The 21,112-nt window shown below is 35.3% G+C and overlaps 2 protein-coding genes and 1 long non-coding RNA gene across 3 annotated transcripts in view; all 3 read left to right on the top strand.

The window, feature by feature from the left end:
* The window catches only part of LOC109064874 (protein NLRC5-like), a 203,928-nt gene that overhangs the window by 107,931 nt on the left and 74,885 nt on the right, over positions 1 to 21,112 (top strand). The window lies entirely within an intron of this gene.
* LOC122141281 lies at positions 906 to 3,022 on the top strand. The gene is made up of 4 exons (XR_006157660.1): positions 906 to 972; positions 1,592 to 1,765; positions 1,982 to 2,154; positions 2,876 to 3,022. It is a non-coding gene; the product is annotated as an uncharacterized LOC122141281 (long non-coding RNA).
* Positions 5,957 to 13,481, top strand: LOC109077472 (gastrula zinc finger protein XlCGF57.1-like). The gene is made up of 3 exons (XM_042748196.1): positions 5,957 to 6,143; positions 10,593 to 10,697; positions 11,479 to 13,481. Exon 3 carries the CDS (start codon positions 11,539 to 11,541, stop codon positions 13,120 to 13,122), a length of 1,584 nt encoding a protein of 527 aa, XP_042604130.1. The 5' UTR covers positions 5,957 to 6,143; positions 10,593 to 10,697; positions 11,479 to 11,538; the 3' UTR covers positions 13,123 to 13,481.

The raw sequence follows: 21,112 nt of genomic DNA, 5'->3' as shown, positions 1-21,112 counted from the left end.
GGGACTCCTGAATTCAATTAGACTCAAGTGCATGCATTAAAGACGTCCACATTGGCGTTTTAACAAAGAGCAAATTCTTTGTAGATAATCTGAATGGAATTAAATCTATGTTCATCCACCCAAACATGTGGAACAAACGAAACACAGAAATGGTTGAGACCATAAAATACTATCCAGAGTTGCAACAACATTCCTTCCACTCTTCACACATACCTCTTACACAGACAGAGAGAAAATAAAATGAATGGCAATCTATGACTGTTAGCGGTACTTGAAAAAATTATACTTTGACCAAATAAAAGTTGGCAAAAAATAACAGGTATAATATTGAATAGATATACAAAGTACAACGTCTAAGCATAAAATCTAAAATTTTTCTTACACAAATCAAATTAGTACTGGGAATTAAACTAAAACTGTAGCTTGTAGCTCTTAATAAGGGACTAGTCATTAATAGATCTGAGCTCAATTTCACTTTTTTTTCTTTTTATTTTCAGTATGTAGTGGATTGCAGTATTAACAGCGAAACAGTGTCTTCAGTCTAAGTTCAGCAGCCCTGCGTTCAACCTTTCGCATCTGCGAGAGCTGGACCCTCAGTGGAAAATGAACTAACAAAACACAGGAGTGAATCACTTATGTGACGTACTGAAGGTTTCAAACCTGTAAACTGGAGAGACTGCAGTGTGAGGAACATTTACATGCATGAAAGAACTACTATTCATTGTTTTGGTGTTTGTTCACTGACTAAGACAGAATGAGACTGTGTTTGTTCTTTTGATCATATTTCTCCCAATCTAGGTTAGGATGCTGTGATGGTACAGATGAAGGTTGTTCTGCTGTGACTTCAGCTCTGAAATCAAACCCATCACACCTGAGAGAACTGAACCTCAGTGAGAATGAACTACGAGACTCTGGAGTGAAATACCTCTGTGATCTACTGATGAACCCAAAATGCAAGCTGGAAATACTGGAGTTAGTAACATTATACTGTACAGCAGCTACAGCATGATGAAAGTTTATTATGCTGTAACTAATGGTTTGATGATTTAGTATGTGTGTCAGTAGCAAGAAATTTAAACTCTGAAACATTTGAAACTTTGTAACTAAATTTGTTGAAAATTGTTTTATATGCTGAAATGGGACAAATCTTTACTGTGAAATGAGAAAGAAGTGACAATAGACTAAAAAACAGTCTAACAATGAATGGTGTTAGATAATTTTGGCAGAGTTACATAGGTTTTTCCCAGCACTATAGACCTTTTGACTGCATCTACATTTATAAGCAAATTAAAAACTACACTCAACAAATTGATTGATTAATGTACCAAATTTCCTTGTATTTTTTTATTATTATTATTGTTTATATAGTTAATCCTGTATCTCATATACATTACATGTAGTTTTTACTTTAATATGTCTAAAGGAAAGTGATTCCAGAGGATGTACAAGTATACAAATCCCAGATTGTTTGGCTGTTGTATTAGTCCACTGTATGGCATTTATCCTGTTATGGCATTTAGCCAGTATGATTAATTCCACACATGAACTGAACATAGATTTGATTCATTCTCTTTTCTCTTTCTGTCTTCAGTCTGTGTGGATGCAGAATTACAGAGAAACAGTGTCTGATCCTGATTCTAGGTCTGTGTTCAAACCCATCACATCTGAGAGAGCTGAACCTCAGTGAGAATCAAATGAAAAACTCAGGGGTGAATCACTTATGTGATGTACTGAAGGATTCACAATGTAAACTGGAGAGATTGAGGTGAGGAACATTCAAACACAAGAATCAAATTGTTTAAAATTCCTTCGACAGGTTTAACCTGACGTTTTAAGGCCCTGATATATTTGAAGTAAAACTGAAGAACATATGGATATGACGTCATTTCAGATTGGTTGAATTCACCCTACTCTGTTTTCCATGAAGATGATATACCGTTATGGAATAAGAGGTTTGTTTGTCTCATTTCCCCTGTTTTAGGTTAAGATACTGCGATATAACAGATGAAGTTGTTCTTCTCTGACTTCAGCTCTGAAATCAAACCCATCACACCTGAGAGAGCTGGATCTTAGTGGGAATAAAGTAAAAAACAAAGGAGTGAAGCACTTATGTGACATACTGAAGAATTTAGACTGTAAACTGGAGAGATTGAGGTAAGAAGCCTTTGTTCATTAGAGGGGCTCCTGGAGGCCACTTTTTGCAGAGTTTAGCTCCAACCTGTTTCCAACACACCTGTGTCTGCTGTAATCTTAAATATATTTAATTATATGCTTCAGGTGTGTTTAATTAGAGTTGAAACCAAAATGTCCTACTAAAGGACACCGTGGCCCTCCAGGAGCAGGATTGGACAAACCTCTGATCTACAAGAATCAAATACTTAGTTACGTAAACAGTTTCAAAAAACCAAAAACACTTTACACTCAATATCCACTTAAATATTTCACATTTTATTTCAGGATGCATCGTGAAGGTTTTTTTTTTTTTCTTTTCATGACATGAATTTTGAAGACATAAAATTCCCTTTTTTTAATTCAGTGATGAGATGGTCATTTGGTCATTAAATGACCTGATGTTCTTTTCTTTTTTTTAAGGGACTAGGAACATTTCAAGGAATGAAAATTGCAAACAATCACATTTTTGGCAGAATGTAATAAAAAACTAAATCTCGAAAAAGCCAACCCCCCAAAAAAAAGAAGAAAAAAAGAAAGATTTTTTTTTTTTTTTTTTGGTTTTGATTATTTTTCTTGTTATTTTTTTTAAATCTTAAGACACTCAGCATATTAGATTCCCATTTAAATTATTGATTTCACTTGTGAAATTTTGTTAATTTAAAACTGGGTTAAAGTGGAAGTCTCTTCCTCTGTCTTTTTCTAGCCTAAATGACTGTGGCATTACGGATGTTGCTTGTTTGGCTCAGCATTTGGCTAAGACGAAAGCTTTGCATTTTTTAAAAGAACTTGATCTGAAAAAGAATAAAATAGGAAACTCAAGGAAGCAGCTCAGTAAAGCACTTAAAGACTCCAACTGACTTTCCAATTAACCTGAAGTGAGTAAACATGTTTTGTCATGTCATATTAACATGATAACTAATAAGATTACAGAAGTTTAATATTAGTGTGATCTGTTACACTTGTTATTAAAAAAAGTAATTGAAATACCATAATATTCAACTTATTACAGCCAACACTGGTTATTTTCTCTTTTGACTTCTCCTTAACAGCCTAGACAGTGAACAGCGGCTGTTCAGATCTGGTTGGTTTTACATTGTGAAATCAACAGGACTGGACCAGACACCATCGGATGAGGGACCACAAAAATGAAAATAAGTATTTGTATTGCTTTTAGAACGGGAACATCAATTCATAAATATAAACTATTCAAGCTAAACCTACAGCATTTAACAAAGGTAAAATGTATTGTAGTAGCTTTAATGTGTTGCTATTTAAATAATTCCTAATGCATAAAGGTGGAACAAATTACAAATGAAATAAAGCAGCATTACAGAGCAAAAAGAAATAGAGCAAAAGGGCTAAAATATATCTAAGCCAAATATAAAATGAAAGATGATAGTAGGCATCATTATTATTATTGTTTTATTGTTATTATTATTATTATTATTTTTAAGTGAAGGCTCAATTTTTATGGAATAGTCTTCCAATCCACAGAACTGTCTCTGTTTTTAAAATGTTTTTATTAATTAGTTCATTCTTGACAGCGTATTGTTTTATTGAGTGCCTTTGCATTTTAATTGTGTAATTTTGTGCTTGATTTTATTCAGCTGTAAAGAGCTACATGTCTGTTTTATTAACACCAGTGTGCCCATGCTTCTTTTAAGTACTTGAATTTCAGACACATGGATTCAAGGACTGGAAAATGGGAAAACAAACATAGGTCTTACTAAATTTTTTTAGAGAAAAATGGTGCTATTACAGAAGCTGACCTTTATGCACCGCCAAAGCCAGAATGAAAGCGTTACTTCAAGAAAACCTGGAAAAGTAGCATGAGTGGATCGAATGTAGCCTATCGTGAGCCACAATATTGCCTATTAGACAATTATCAAGTCTTTGGTGATTTTACATTAGTGCTTGATCATACGTGAGTGTTGAGAGTCACAGATATTGTTTTTTTAAGAGTATGAAGATGTTTTAAGAGACTTTATCACACTAAAAAGTCTGAGAGATTTCTTTTAATTACTACTACTTTTGTGTACAATAAACAAAACAACTGTGGACAACACCTTTGCATTATTATGTGCTTTATAAATGAACTGGATCTGGAAGTAGATTGTGACCTTGCGCAGGCAGCCCTTCATGGTGAACCTGTGAGAAGCATGGTGCAATTTAGCTTAGTGTCAGGGAAGAGCACATTCAGTGCTTGACTCAGGGCAAATATTGTTATTTAGTGTGAAAGAGCTCCATCTACGTCAGTAATTGAATTTGCATTTTCATTCAGCATGTCTGCCATTTTTGTTCGATTTCAAAGGTCCTGACTGAGATTCAGTCAGTCAGGACATCTGAAAACACATGAGGAGCTCCACACTGGATAGAAGCAGGCACATGTGATCAGTGTGGGAAGAGTTTTTACATATTTACTGTAAATGGTCTTCTTATTTTTAGGGGAAGATGATGCTAGAGTAGGGTTTAAAGAAGCAGTACAAGACGGCCGCATGTAAAAAGAGCCCAACACAGGAAATTCCAATCCTCCTCACTTCAGCCATAAAAGCCATAATTGCTGTCAGTTCGGCACTCTGCCTAGTTTCAAATAAAGAAACAGTTGTGGAGGCAGCACAAATGAGATATTCTCAACAGAAGGAACCCCTCCAGAATTTCAGTGTAGGCAGTTAACCCAGGATAAATGGGTCTGAAAACAAGTACATCTCTTGGAAATCTGTGAGGAGAGGAAAACATGTTTACACCCCGAACTAAAATAGGCATGCACATTGGTTGGCATCAGAGATGTGGATGTTAAACTAACAGTGTTGCATTTCTTTAGAATTTACTTTGTATACTGCATGATGAAGTTCATTTGATCGGTGTCAACAGCTGAGGCAAACTACACCATCAGCATAAATCTCTTCATTATATTCTGATAAACCATGTAAAAACAACCTAAAACCAAAAACGGTGAACAAAAGCTCTACCACTTTGACGTACAAGTGCAGATGTAAAGATAAACTGTCATCTAGCTTTGTAACTGGCTACTGCTTTGATTATCTTCTCCTTGTGTTGCTCTTGCAAGCCAATAAAGACAGAAATCTCATTTGTTTTTATTTTTATTTAATTTTTATATTTGTTCACAGATTAATCACTGACTCAACTTGTTTTATCTACCATTTTTATTCTAGGACAAGGACAAAAATATGAGAATGGAGGAAAACTATTTTACTTTTGTGCTCCCTCTATATTTTTTTTGTTCACTTGCAGAATGCACAGTTTCTCAGGGTAACACAAAACCTTTGTCAGCAAATGTTTATGCAAAAAAAAAACGTTGTCAAGTGAACAAAGTTCATCTTTAGGACGAGCGGTTTCAACTTTCATCCTTAAGTTTGTTACAGAGTTGGCTGTTGCTCTTTCATACTAGAAGGCCTACAGTATATGGTGAAGGTGAACGTTCAGGTTGACGTCATAGAGTTCATTTTTTGTTTTATAATATTTTTTTTCTGAAAGTTTTCTGAACTCAGGTGTAGGACCGAAGCTCAGAGCGCAAGTAAGAGGTAGTCTGAATTTGTTTGCAATGTATGGTGGAGGTGTAGGAGAACAAAATCGGCAACAGATGTTGGGTGCATCTTAAATGGAAGGCTGCATATCGACTCTAGGTTGTCACGTCATAAACCTCCAAATTATAATTTGTCTTCAAATTATAATTTAAGTATTCTTGTTCCCTGTCCGAGGAGAACGAAACATTTACAAGGTATAGCTACATTCGCACTTACTAGATAGATCGTCTTATTCTAGCATTGAAGGTTTAGGAAGAGCATGTGATCGCTTGCATCCAGCTTTCTGTTTGACAAGCACCCATATTATTTTTCTCTCTGTTGGTGGCGGTAATGCACCTGCAACCGCGAAGGAACAGAAAAGAAGAAGAAGAAGCGGTCTCCACGCGCAGCGACTTTATTCACTCACTTAGCAGTGAATCTTCTGAGGTGAGGAGGGCTTTTATTTATACAATCATAACATTTATCATAATCATGACACAGTAACAATTTCGAAGCCATTTGTGTACTGTTTTCGTCGGATATAGCGCTATTTGTGGGTCTTTTCTGGCGTCTGCTGACTAATATAAACATAGGGGATATATCGTAAACAATTGGGAGGAATGTAAGACCTCCTGTGATTCGAATTATTGTTTGGATGTTTGATTTTATTCCCATTTTTCTCTTATTCCTATTTTTAAAATTAACTTTTGCAAAATAGATTTAAGTTAGGTACTTTACGTCCTTACAATTAATGTATTGTAAGGGTTAATGCTAAAATACTTTATATTGAGCCCGTGTGAGGACTTTATAAATTTATTACAAGAGGTGGGTAGTGACATAAAAACTGTGTATGTGTCTAATTTTTGAGGATTATTATAATGGGCCACTAAATTCATCAATGCTATTAATGTTTCATGGTGGGACATTAAAAATTAAGGGGAAAAAATATATTCATTGTTAGACACTTATTTCCATATTGTGTTTTTTTTTTTATTATTTAATATTAAATTATGAATAAATATTTTTTGTTACCCATGATTTGTTGGACATTTTCAAAACAAACTTTGACAATGAGACAAACTTTGCTGTCGTCCTTTTGCCATTTTAAGAAGAGCGACGATTATATCCCTCCTAAAGCAATACTCAGTCTAAAGCGTTTTATTTATTTTTTAAAGATTCTTTTATGTGTGTCACATCATATGACGTTTTGTGACACTAAGGGACATAAATGGTAGTTTTTGCTTTAAAGAAAAAGTGAGGGTATTTTTATATAACTTTTGAGTGTCAAAGAAAGAAAATGTAATTTTGATGCAAACGATATCAACATGTTTAAACTACAGTAAATGAAAAAATATTATCAATAAAATGTATTAATTTAGTCAGTATGTTAATGAAACTTTCTATATATATAATGATGTCAACATGTTTAAACTACAGTAAATGAAGAAATCTTTAAGATGAAAAAATATGATGTTGCCATTTACTTAATATAGACACATGTAAAATTATGTCTGAGATATTTATTAACATTTTTATGCTTATCTCTTTTCATTTATAAAAGTTGTAATTTATTAAATCATGCTTGAGGCAAAGTGAAAAAAAATGTTAGAGAAACATTAATTTTCAATTATCATATGTGAAGAACGCTAACACTAATAAATAGTTAATTTAAAATTAGTTAGTTAAAAAGATTTAGCTAAATAAATTAGCCTAAATGTTCAAGATATTAAGTCAAAGTTATGGCACTATTAGTCTCTCATAGCTAGACCTACAGACTGATGTTAGAAGGTCTGGGAACCATGGCCACTTTGAATGACCACCCAAGAGGCCTAATGACTGACAGATAAGCAACTGATCATGATTCGCTTTATGCCATCAATAACAGACCAGTGTTTAAAACTCTTGGAGGTATTTTAAATAGTCTATGCTGTAAAACTTTAAATGTTTCACATACAGGGTTTTCCTGCATAGAGAAATGTAAGGCTGTCCTTTCTGTCAAACTTTGTCCTGCTTCTGGCTGTCGACAAACTCAGACAGTCACATGCAAATGATCACAATCATGATTAGGCAAAAGCTAGTGCTGGGCGGTTTGAACAAAAATTTATATCACGGTTTTTTTCTAAAATTATGCCGGTTTCTAGGTTTATGATGTTTTTTTTTTTTTTTTCTCATGCATAATCAGGTGTACAATGCATTTTCTGCTGGTTGATATTACAAGGCGTGCTTTTAGCCCGACACCTGCATAAAATGGTTGTTTGGTTGACGTCGGATTTTTGTTCATGCATAATCAGGTGTACAATGCATTTTCTGCTCCTTTTTTGGCACAAGTTCTTCTGTGTCATGTTCTACTAGTTCTGCAGCATCCATCTTCCCTGTAACGCCTGTTTCACACATACTCCGTCTGCAGTGCATAAGCAGCGCGCAGCACGGACTCATTGTGCTTTCACACAGGACGCGTTTGCAGTCCGCTACTGATCCGCATCGGTTTAGTCCACAAAACACACAACATTTGTTCATTGTTTTGATTTCATATCATATAAAAAAAAAAAAAAAAAAATAAAAAATATATATATATATATATATATATATATATATATATATATATATATATTTATATATTTTTCTTCAGCATTGTGAGTCTTTTATCACAGAACAGTAACAATCTTTCATAGTTATAGACATTAGTTTAAACTAAATAAATATAAACAACGCATTATTTATGAATTTTACTTCTAGGTTTGTATAATAAGCTGCTCAAGCAAGCAGCAAAACATTTAAACACAATAATTAGCCTACTTTTCTTGTTAAAATATTTTAAAATTAAAACACCACAGACAGAAACAGTCTCATGCCTTTTGCATTTAAATCTTTATCACAAGCAACCGCACGGGTCTTAATGAACTTTGTTTTTCTGCCTCCATAAAAGTGAATATATATATTGTTTTCCTTGTTTATCTAAAAGTGCACTTTTTCTTGTTTTAAACCTAGCCAAAAACCAATGTGTTGCGTGTGAAACAGTTTTAATTAGTATTCATTTATTGTGAAATGACTGCATTTCCGTGTCAATCCATGTTCATTTTTCCCGCGAACAATGCGCTTTCACTTTAATGCAGCGCGTGCAGTACAGCAAAAATAGACTCGGTACGTAAAACGATCGCTGCACTGCTGCAGACGCACCGCTCCTGGAAAGCACTGATGGACCGCAACCTCGTGCAGTATGAACGCTGGAATCCGTTAACATGGGTATGTAAAAAAAAAATACGCAACGCATACGCACTGCAGACGGAACGTAACACCAGAGCACTACTGTGTTTTATCCTCACCACGCCTCGCAGTCGCTGCTTAGAAGTGCAACATTGTAAAGCGTCCGTCTGAAACAGTGTCGCGCGGCCGCGGCGCAGCATAACGTTCGGAACGTTGAGTAATTAAATACAACGGTATGTCGGTATATTAAAAATTAATATACAAATATAATATACACACCGGTTTTTCGGTATGAACCGGTATACCGCCCTGCACGATAAATCTAAATGAAATCGCAATCACGATAAGGCAAAAGCTGCGATAGTCATGCGCATCTTGTCAGTGAAGCATGGTTCAGTGATCAGTAGTAAATCTCCATCTGCAAATATGCCACACAGAATAGGCTTATTGGAAGTTACCTAGCCGGGACTATTTTCAGGTGCTGAGGAATTAACTCTTTGGTCATTTTTGAGCAAGATGCTAACGGTCTAATCAGATTCAATGATCTATGCTAAGTTAAAGGGGTACTCCATCCCAGAATGAAAATTGTGTTATTAATCACTTATCCCCATGTCGTTCCAAACCTGTAAAAGCTTTGTTCGTCTTCAGAACACAATTTAAGATATTTTGGATGAAAACTGGTAGGCTTGAGACTGTCCCATAGACTGAAAAGTAAGTAACACTGTCAAGGTCATTTTGCAGTGGAGTAACCCTTTAAGCTAAAAGTGCTACCGCCAGATCCGGAGATCGGCTGAATGGATTCGAAAATGGTAAAACTCAACTCTTTAACTCTAGGGTGAGTTGGAAAATGAGCCTATTTTCAAAAATAGTGGAGTATTCTTTTAAGTGTGCAGCCCTAACGTCCATTAGGGCTTTCAGTCCAAAAGTGCACATACTTTGAGAAATATTGACACATTTACTTAATATTTCTTAAGACAGAATGGTCGTTTCTTTTCATTTTCCACTGAATTATGCAATCTGATAAGCATTAGTGGCTTTCAGAGCTCTCTCAGTATGTTTATTCTTCCGTGATCACTGTTATAGCGCAGAGCAAGCTCATTCGCTGTTCATATGTTCCTCGAATTACACGTTCATAACCCACCCTGTCTCTTCCGACAACGAGGTTCCATTACACTTCCATGTTCCTGTACACAACAAATCCAGAGAAACAACTGTCTCAGCTCCTGCAGCCTTATTCTCAATTTTTTTTTTTTTTTTTGATAGAGGGCAGTGATAACATGGGAGGACCAATGCTTCCAGACAAATAAAAAAAAAAAAAGTCATTTTTTACAGGAAAATTAGTCTTGCAAAACTTTCTTTCTACTGACAGTATGTCATTATAAATATGTTTTGTTGTCATGATATTATGAATTATCAGTAAATCTTTGTTGCCGGCCTCCCTCAGGGCCCCTGTTACTTTGTTCCACTATTACCCCTTGTAAGAGATGTTTAGTTTATGGTAAGAGATTATATGCGAGTGCAGAATTATGTATGCATAAACTAAACAAATATTTATGACAAGTGCAGAATTTGTTTATTGTCCAAAAGTTATGGAAAAATACAAATAAAATGCACTTCATGTTACTTTAGATTTGAGAATAATAAAGATGAAGTTAAATTACTTGGTTATTAAACTTCTCCATCTTTTTTCAGTAAAGCACCTAAAGCTGGTCTGCCAACTGCCAATAAACAGAAGAGAATAAGATGCATCACCACTAGCGCCCTCACACTCACTTTCTCAGAGTTGAGTCTTCTGAGGTAAGTTGAGCTGTTCAGTTTGTTTCAGATTGTATTTATACAATCCAAAAACTACTTTTTATGTAACATTATTGATATCATTTCTGTATTGTTCATCCTTCGAGTAAACCACCATTTGTGGCTTTTCTGGCATCTGCTCACTGAAACAACAGTGTGTGGATCTAATGTTAAATTCACTAATTAGTGTCTTTTGTGTTTTTGTGCTGGTATGAATTATAGTTTCAGTGTTTGGAATGATAATATGACTGTCAAACCTGGATTTGGGAATTTGATATTTTATTATTTTGCTTTTGACATGTACCTTTGTGTAATAAATCAGTTTAAGTTACTTTGCATTGTTAATTTAAAAAATGCATTGGAAGGGTTAGTGCTAAAATATTTCATATTGAGTCTGCAAATTAAATAAGACTTTTTAAATCCATCACAAGTTGGAAACATTAAAATAACGCCCTGTCAATGCACTTTTGTGTGAACTGCTTGTGAATGTTATTAGAAAAGCAAGCTATATTCATAATGATATATTACTACTATACAGTAGATGGTTAGCCTTAATATTGTACTGTACTATTTTTACAACCACTGTAAAGATGGGTGCCATTTGTATTTGTTTTGATGTTTTATTGATGTCTCACTCATCAGTTTGCAAGGAATAATGGTTTAAAAGTATAATAATAGGAATTTTAAACACTTTTGGCATATATTTCCTGTCTCAAATAGTCTGTTTCTACCACAAACACTCAAAATTGAAAATTGCCTGATGACTTTCTATCTTTAATTTTAGACCTGATGGAGGAGAAAGAGGAGAGCAAATAATCAAATTAGGTGGAAGAGAAACGTCATCATGTCAAAACTGGAGAAATCTTTCAGTTGCTCACCGAAAAGAAGAGCCAAAGAATCTTTCACCTGCCCTCAGTGTGGAAAGAGTTTCACAACCAAAAAAAGTCTTAAACCTCACATGAAAATCCACACTGGAGAGAAACCACACACATGTGATCAGTGCGGGAAGAGTTTTGCACGAGCACACACTCTTAAATTACATCTGCGTTCTCATTCTGGAGAAAGACAGTTTAACTCTGATCAGTGTAGCAAAAAAACTCGGAAGAGGTGCCTGAAAGTTCATACAAAGAAGCTGCTTCACGTGTGTTCTCTGTGTGGAAAGAGTTTTACTCGGCTGGATAATTTAAAATTTCACTGGAAAAGACACAACGGTGTGAAGGATCATATTTGCTTAGATTGTGGGAGGAGCTTTACTAGATCTGATGCATTGAAAGGGCACCAGAGAGTTCACACTGGAGAAAAACCTTACAAGTGTTCACACTGTGACAAGAGATTCAGTAAGACTGGGACTCTGAAGATACATGTGAGGACCCACACTGGAGAGAAGCCTTACAAATGTGATCAATGCGGTAAATGTTTTACACAAAAAGGAAGCTTTAATGATCACCAGAAAATCCACACTGGAGAGAAGCCGCACACATGTGATCAGTGCGGGAAAAGTTTTGCTCAAACAAAAACTCTTAAATTACATCTGCGTTCTCATTCTGGAGAAAAACCATTTAACTGTGATCAGTGCGGCAAAACATTTCTGAGGCAACAAAACCTGAAGAGGCACCTGAATGTTCATACAAAGCAGAAAACGTACATTTGTTTGTGTGGAAAGAGTTTTTCACGAATGGATTATTTAAAATTACACCAGAGAAGTCACAGCGGTGCAAAGGATCACATGTGCTTTGATTGTGGAAATACTTATACAACAGCAGCTGTATTGAATCGGCACCAGAGAATTCACTCTGGAGAAAAACCTTACAGGTGTTCACACTGTGACATGAGTTTCAGTCAGGCTGGAAATCTGAAGAATCATGAGAGGATCCACACTGGAGAGAAGCCGCACACGTGTGATCAGTGCGGCAAGAGTTTTACACTAAAAGGAGCCCTTAAGTCACACATGAAAATCCACACTGGAGAGAAACCATACTCATGTGATCAGTGCGGGAAGAGTTTTAGACATACATACACTCTTAAAATTCATCTGCGTTCTCACTCTGGAGAAAGACCGTATAACTGTGATCAATGTGGTAAAACATTTCCTAGGGCAGAACACCTGAAGGTCCACCTGAAAGTCCATACAAAGGAGAAGCCTTACACATGTTCTTCATGTGGAAAGAGTTTTAGTCAGCTGGGTAATTTAAGAATTCACCAGAAAAGACACAGTGGTGTGAAGGATCACATGTGCTTTGAATGTGGGAAGACCTTCACCGCAGCTGTGACATTGAAAAGGCACCAGAGATTTCACACTGGAGAAAAAACACACGAGAAGGTCCAAAGTGGAAAGAAGCCTTTTACATGTGATCAGTGTGGGAAAAGTTTCACTCAGTCAGGATCACTACACCGTCATACTAAAAACAGCTGTCTGAAATTAAAGTAGCTCAAGCACATTTAAAGTGTGTTGCTGTGTCCTCACCAAATATGACCCAATAACGCACTGAGTAATAAAAGCTCTTTTTCATATAAATCAGTCAAAAACATCATTATTATAGAAGATGTTATATGAAGATGTTACATATAAAAGTTCATCTTTAAGACCAGCTTCAAGAAAATTTTCTAAAAATGTTTTGTAGAAAACGTTTTTTTTTTGTTTGTTTGTTTTTTTGGACTAAAGCTGAATGTTATTGTGGACAGAGTTTCACGTGGAAATAATGTCTGAAAATTCATCTGTATTTTCACTTTCATCAGATTTTTGTAGTTGCTTAAGCAATTTATTAATTCAATTTATTATTTTATCAACTTTTGATTGTTTATTTATTTATTGCTCTTAATATGTGTATTTGAAAGCCATGAAGCACCACAATTGTTTTTTGAGCTTAAAAAGGTGTCATCATTTCCAATTTCTTTATTGATCGTTATTAGAAAATTGAACCATGTTTCAATAGAAAATATTATAGTGTTGTATGGTAAATGTAGCATTTAAAACAGTTTTCGATGATGTTTTTTTGCAGATGATCCTGTGTAAAGTTTAAGTCAAGTCAAGTCACCTTTATTTACATAGTGCTTTAAACAAAACAGATTGTGTCAAAGCAACTGAACAACATTAATTAGGAAAACAGTGTGTCAATAACGACAGTTAAAGGCAATTCATCATTGAATTCAGTGATGTCAATTTAAAGATTGAGAGTATTAACAGAGCTGCTAAAAAGCTTCAATAGTTCCTGTTTTTACCTCATTAATTATGCTGTTGTGTTTAAATCACCTGTAAACTGCCACTTTAAGCTCATTTTTGTTTGTCGTCAGAATGAAACAAACCACACTATCAATATAAATCAGCATTTCATTCTATTTTGTGATAAACCATGTTTCATTAAAAAAAGAAAGGATAATAAAAACTGGTGTGACTAGGTAAGTGAAGTTTAATTAAAGTTAATTGTTATTTGTTTTTAAAATCATTTCTGATTTTTTTTCCCCATACTTTTTTAAAATGTGGATTATTTTTATTGTGGATATGTGTAATATTTGTCTATATTACTTTGTTCATATGTCCATACTGAAGATAAAAGAATGAAAATATAAAAAATCATATTAAAATTTGGGAAAATCATTAAAAAAGTTTAGAAAATAAAACCTCAGGTAAACACACATGGCATATCAAACCGTATCATTTATTTAACAAAAATAAAGCCAATATGGTAAAGCCACGTGTGACAAACTAGGGACACTGTAAGTTTCAATTGCTTGATACCCTTTTAGAAGCAATAATGTGATGTAATCATTTTCTGTATGATTTTGTCTGTCTCTCATATCATTCTGCAGGAATTCTGGCTCACTCTTCTTTACAGTGTTGCTTTGGTTTATCAATGTTTGTTGTTTATCCAAAGCTCTCGCCACAGCATTTCAGTCAGGAAGAGGGGACCAGCTCACACCAACATCCATGCTTCAAATCTACCTATCCAGCATACAGTACTGTTCAAAAGTCTTAGGCCACTAGTATTTTCACCAACAACAAAAAAAAGTAGTTTTTTTAAGGTTGTTTTTTTATTTTTTTTTTTGTCTGTGTCAGTATTAAATTTTAGTTTTTATTTACAATCATTTTTTTTTTCATTGTAATTATCTAGTGAGATTTTTGTATGCACAAGCAGTCTGACAGCATCCAGTGCTCCACACAGAGATCTGATCTCACCATCATCCACTCTGTGTACATGAAGAAACAGAAAAAAACTGAGGCAGACTAAATCCAGAAAAAACTGTGGCAACACCTCTAAGACACTTCAAGAAACCTTCCTGCAAAGCAACCTGAAAAAACTATGTGCAAGTGTGCCTAGGACAAAAGCTTCTTTAACAAAAAATGGTGGTTGCACCAAATTCTGATTTGATTTAGTTAATAGAAGTTAATTGATAAATAAAATCTATTTATAGCTTTATTTTTGAAAGTATCCTCCTTGTGTGTGGGGTTCTTTAACATGCATAAAATCTCACTTGATTATTACAATTAATGGGAAAAGTAATGTTTGGAAATGTATACTGATATTTCCCACTGACACACTGTAGCAAAAGATATAAATAACTGGCTTAAAACCATTTACTGTTGCTGAAAATAGTAATGGCCCAAGACTTTTGCACAATACTGTATGTGCAAAATAGTGTTTTTTTTTTTTGAAGGGGTTTAACAGCCATTGCAAACCTTTGGAACAACCGAAATAAACGCCAAACAAATTTTTTTTTTTTTTCTCAGATTTCAGAAAGACATAATTTGTTGTAACTTTTGTTATATGAGCAATGATTACATCTATATATCATGACTACTTTTGGGGCTTTCTGTGTTTTGAATATTTTAAATGCCTGATAAATTATATTTTACCCCAAACATAACAGATTGAATGAGGTGTCTGGGATTGCAGTGTTATTGTCTGTCTAAATTTTTTACTATTTTTATCTTGATATCCAGTATCACAGACCAAGTTGCTTCTGAGGATATGGCAAGAATAATGTAAATGAAGAATTATTAATCAATCGTCTTGTGATTGCTGCTGATAACATTTGGCTAAGGTTTCAGTTATTAATCTAACAGAGGAAACAAGGAAAAAATAGAGAATCAGTTAAAAGAGAAAATCCTGAAGTATTAGAGAAATGTAGCACAACGCTCATAAAATATTCCCAAGCAATTGCTTGGCAAACAAGAGGATATGCAATGCATGATTAAATATCTAGCTGATGATGCTCAGAAACTGAGTTGACACTGACCTCTGCTGGTGAAAATTAGTTATTGGTTGTGGTTATTGTATTGACTGAACTCATCACACAGACTGCCATTCTCAAGAGTGCTTTATTGCAAAGGCAACACAGCTAAATGAGTATCAGTACATCTCCCCCTTGTTTTTTTAACAACAACTTAAGGTCTGTCAACTTTAACAGCACTTATTCACAATAACAGAAAAAAAAACGTTAGTTCAACACTATCTAGCTGCATATTTCTAACGTTAACTGCACAAAACTTTGTTGCATATGAGTCAATACTAAGTAAATAACTTTAACAGCACTTATTTACAACCTAACTTAAGACTTTTCTATCAGTTTTTTAGGTTTCATTGTGTGATGACCTGGTCTTCCCCCACCTATCTCAGTGGAAGGTGAGTTTTCTGTGATGTTGACGGCTGTAGAGCTAGGTGAGTTTTTTTCTACTCGCGTTTGCTCTGTTAGTCCATCACAGATAACTATGTCTGTACTTTCAATACAGGTGCTTGGCACTTTCAGCAGTTTCGTGATGGCGATTTCTTCGCAGTGTGTTACCATACTCTGTAAGTACCGCATAGGATCTTGGTGTTGTCTCTTTGATGACCTTCGCAACAGGTCCCCATTTTCCATCACATCTGACACGTACCGTGTCCTTCCAGTGGGCATAACTGTTTGGCATTCCTGTCATAGGCTCTGCTCTGGCTGTTTATCTTTGTATAATCTCCATGTCCTCTTCGAAGCAGGTGTTCTGCTGAGGGTAGCCGTATTCTCAGCTTCCTGTTCATGAGAATTTCACCTGGCGACCGTCCACATTCAAGAGGGGATGCTCTGTAAGACGAGAGGACAGTCCTGACAGGATAGGTGGAGCCAGAATTGATCGTTTTTGTTTTTATGATTTACTCATAATGGAGGAGACTGTGATGAACCTCAGGCTTAGCCAAGACCGAGGCCAGGTAAACTACACTGGTTTGCTGCATCCTTTGTCGGATTACAACTTTAAATGCAGGAATGACAATATGACATTTAAAAAATATATTGGAAAAACTGTACTTTAAACTCATTTTTTCCTCCACTGTTTTTCTTTTAAGCTAATGAAGAATGTATTTGTTTGAGTTTGATGTCCTCCCTGTCCACTCGCTCCCTCACCTGTCTCAGGACCCTTCACAAATAAACTGTGCCTGTTAACAACAAAAACACATGCTCACTTTCTCCAGAATAGTATTAAAACCAAAGAAAATGGAATGAATCTCGCTGTTTTGTCGCCTGCAAACGTCAGCAATGGAGGAGATCGCGTTCGCATTTTTTATCGCAGACGCAGTGAATGTAATCGAAATACCACTGTTTTGTCATCATGTGCATCAATCCTTTGTTCTGCTGAACACAAAGGAGGAAATTTAGAAAAATGTTTGCAAACAAGCAGGTTTCTGCCATCATTTCACGTCCATAGTATTTTTCCACACTATGCAAGTCAAAGCTGTCTTGTAGCAAACATTCTTCAGAATTTCTTTCCTTGTTTTAAGCCAGACCCTGACACTTCTTAGATGAAACCACACAAAGATGAGACATACTGGCTAAACAGTCCATTTAGATATGTATGTATGCATGTATATTTTTAATGGATTGATTTATTAATTCACACATACATACAACAGAATAAAGTGAAAATTACAAGGAAGAATTCTAATTAAGAGAAAAATTTAATAAAATAAACGCATGTCCTAATTCTTAACTTCACTAGGCGTGTTTTGTTTTTGTTTAGTTCGCATGTAATATATTAATAAATGGGTAAACTAATTCTTAGAATAAAGAGAAAATGTATCAGTTGACATTCTCAGCCAATGAGCATGAAGCTGTGTCGTCAGTCAGTCGTTTCCCCATCATGCTTTTGAATAGCGCAGTCGGTGGAGAGCAACTGCACTCGACTGATCAGTCAACACAGCCGCCTCGCCGTCGCGAGTTTTTTGACACGTCAGCATGACATCAGAGCAAGGCGGACGTAACTCGGACACTTTTCTAACCGGCATGCATCTCGCGGTGATCACCGGTGATCGGTTCTGCGCAGATTTTGCTCATCTCAAACAAGCCTTATGGCAGCTTTAATTGGCCAAGGCCCGCCCATGAGGCCAATATGCTATGAAAAATTATAATCTTCCACCGCTTTGTAGTTGTCCTGAGTTGTCCTTTTCGGTGAGTTCTAAAATGGTTTATCATGTGTAAGAAATGTACTATAGTTAAATATAAACAACATTATAGTTTTAGGCTCTGAAAAGTTTCTATATATTGTCTAGGCTGTTGTTGGTCAGAAAGACATTGTGGATATTCCAGTTTGGGTACCTGGACACTGGATGCTTTGTGTAAGTAATGTAATTTACATGAGAAAGCTGTAATTTTAGCAATATTAAACAATCTAATGGATTAAAATATTTTTTTATGTTTTATCAATGGTGGACACAGTACACAAATCAAGTTCTTAGTACAGATACCTTTATAAAATATTACTCCAGTAAAAGTATTATGTACTCCTTTTCAGCTGTGTGTTAGACAACGTACTGTTGAATAGTACAGTGCATCCGGAAAGTATTCACAGCGCTTCGCTTCCACATTTTTTATTACGGACTAATTCCAGAATGGATTAAATTCATTAATTTCCTCAAAATTCTACAAACAATACCCCTTAATGACAACATGAAATAAGTTTGTTTGAAATCTTTGCAAATTTGTAAAAAAAAAAAAAAAAAGAAAAAAAGAAATTCACAGGTATGTAAGTATTTAAAGCCTTTGCTCAATACTTTGTTGAAGCACTTTTGGGACCAATTACAGCCTCAAGTCTTTTTGAGCATGATGCTACAAGCTCGGCACACGTATTTTTGGGCAGTTTCTCCAATTCTTCTTTGCAGGACCTCTCAAGCTCCATCAGCTTGGATGGGGAGCGTTGGTTGGGGAGTATTTTGTGGATATCTATTTTGATGTTTAGTAAAGGGTTGTTTATTCAGGGTCAAGTCTGGGCTCTGGCTGGGACACTAAAGGACATTCACAGAGTTGTCCCAAAGCCACTGCTTTGTGCTTAGGGTCATTGTCCTGTTGGAAGATGAACCTTCGCCCCAGTCTGAGGTGTGAAGCGCTCTGGAGCAGGTTTTCATCAAGGACGTCTCTGTAAATTGCTGCATTCATCTTTCCCTCGATCCTGACTAGTCTCCCAGTTCCTGCCACTGAAAAACATCCCCACAGCATGATGCTGCCCCCACCATGCTTCCCTGTAGAGATGGTATTGGTCAGGTGATGAGCGGTGCCTGGTTTCCTCCAGACATTACACTTGCCGTTCAGGCCCAAGAGTTCAATTTTTGTTTCATCAGACCAGATAATTTTGTTTCTCATGGCCTGAGTCCTTCAGGCAGGCTGTCATGTGCCTTTTACTGAGGAGTGGCTTCCTTCTGGCCATACAGGCCTGATTGGTGGAGTGCTGCAGAGATGGTTGTTCTTCTGGAAGGTTCTCCTCCCTCCACAGAGAAACGCTGGAGCTCTGTCAGAGTGACCATCAGGTTCTTGGTCACCTCCCTGACTAAGGCCCTTCTCCCCCGATTACTCAGTTTGGCCGGGTGGCCTGCTCTAGGAAGAGTCCTGGTGGTTCCCAACTTCTTCCATTTACGGATGAAGGAGGCCACTTTGCTCATTGGGACTGTGCCTTGATACAAAAGACATTTCATGTCCAATCAACTGAATTTGCCTCAGGTGGACTCCAATCAAATTGTAGAAACATCTCAAGGATGATCAGTGAAAACAGGATGTACCTGAGCTCAATGTGATTTTTTTTTTTTTTTTGCATTTTTTTTTTTTTAAGTTTTAATAAATTTGCAAAGATTCCAAACAAACTTCTTTCATATTGTCATTATGGGGTATTGTTTGTAGAATTTTGAGGAAAATAATGAATTTTATCAATTATGGAATAAGGCTGTAACATAACAAAATGTGGAAAAAGTGAAGCGCTGTGAATACTTTCAGGATTGCACTGTATAGTGAAGTAGCACATCACAGTCAAAAAATATTACCACTAGTTATGTAAAAATAATTGCAGAGATATGTGTAAAGCATTGCATATGCATTTCACAGATTATGAAACCAAAGACAAGAGAAATGTTTTTTTTTCTTGATCCAATGCAACAGTCAGCATTTGGACCATACCTTGACACTTTCAATTTATATAAATGTTCTGAATGTGTTCAGAGATTACAGTGGTTCTGTTTTAACCCTTAATCACTGTTAAAAATGGATAATGCTTAAGATGTTTGGGGTCAGATTGACCCCAGACATTTAAAGAGTGATTGCATAAGGAAATATAAATTTTTTATATGGAAAACCATATATAATTTTTTTTATTTATTTCTGAACTATACATTTATGCTGTGTTTTTGTGGAAATTTTTAAGTTTTTTACCTATTTACTGCACAATTACATAGCTAGGCCATAATAAATTGGCACATGAGTGAAATATGATTTTTTAAAGAAAATCACTTAAATGATGATCTTAATTAAATCTAAATAGTTTTTGGACATTGCTCTATGTGTTAGGGATAGAATGCTGCCATCTGGAGGTGTTAGTCCGAAATACTTTTTTTCTTCTAGTTAAGGAATTAAAGTGCAATGACCACATGTATCCAATAGAGGTCCATAGAGACTCATTCATTTTCACTTCATTTTCTTGATGCTTCAACTTCTCCTCACAACTTTATGATATATATATATATATATATATATATATATATATATATATATATATATATATATATCATATATATATATTGTGAATATATATTTAAACATTTTGAAATACATAAAAAATCTGTATTTTTGTCAGGAGTTAGAGTTTGTTGTTTACATTGTCTGATATATTTTGGAATGGTCTGCTTTTTGCAAATTATTATACATACATTTGCAGAAACAGTACAAGTCACCACTATGGCTATGACTGTAATCCATACTATTATTCATTTCAGAAAGTATTTATCAACAATTATGGAACATGCTTGTTCCATATTTGCATATGTATTATTTTTTCAGATTTATGCCAGTTTAGTTGATTTTATTTACTTAATTTCTATAAAAATGCTCTCTGTTGCGATCCCTTTGCATTTTGTGTGTTTGTGTGTTTGTTTGTGTGTGTGTGTGTGTGTAGTATGTAGCGTGTGCAGCTAACT

This window comes from Cyprinus carpio, chromosome B21 (assembly GCF_018340385.1).
Source record: "Cyprinus carpio isolate SPL01 chromosome B21, ASM1834038v1, whole genome shotgun sequence".
In the NCBI taxonomy this organism is placed as follows: domain Eukaryota; kingdom Metazoa; phylum Chordata; class Actinopteri; order Cypriniformes; family Cyprinidae; genus Cyprinus; species Cyprinus carpio.
Note: the sequence above shows the minus strand (reverse complement) of the source record. Positions and strands in the feature narration are given on the sequence as shown.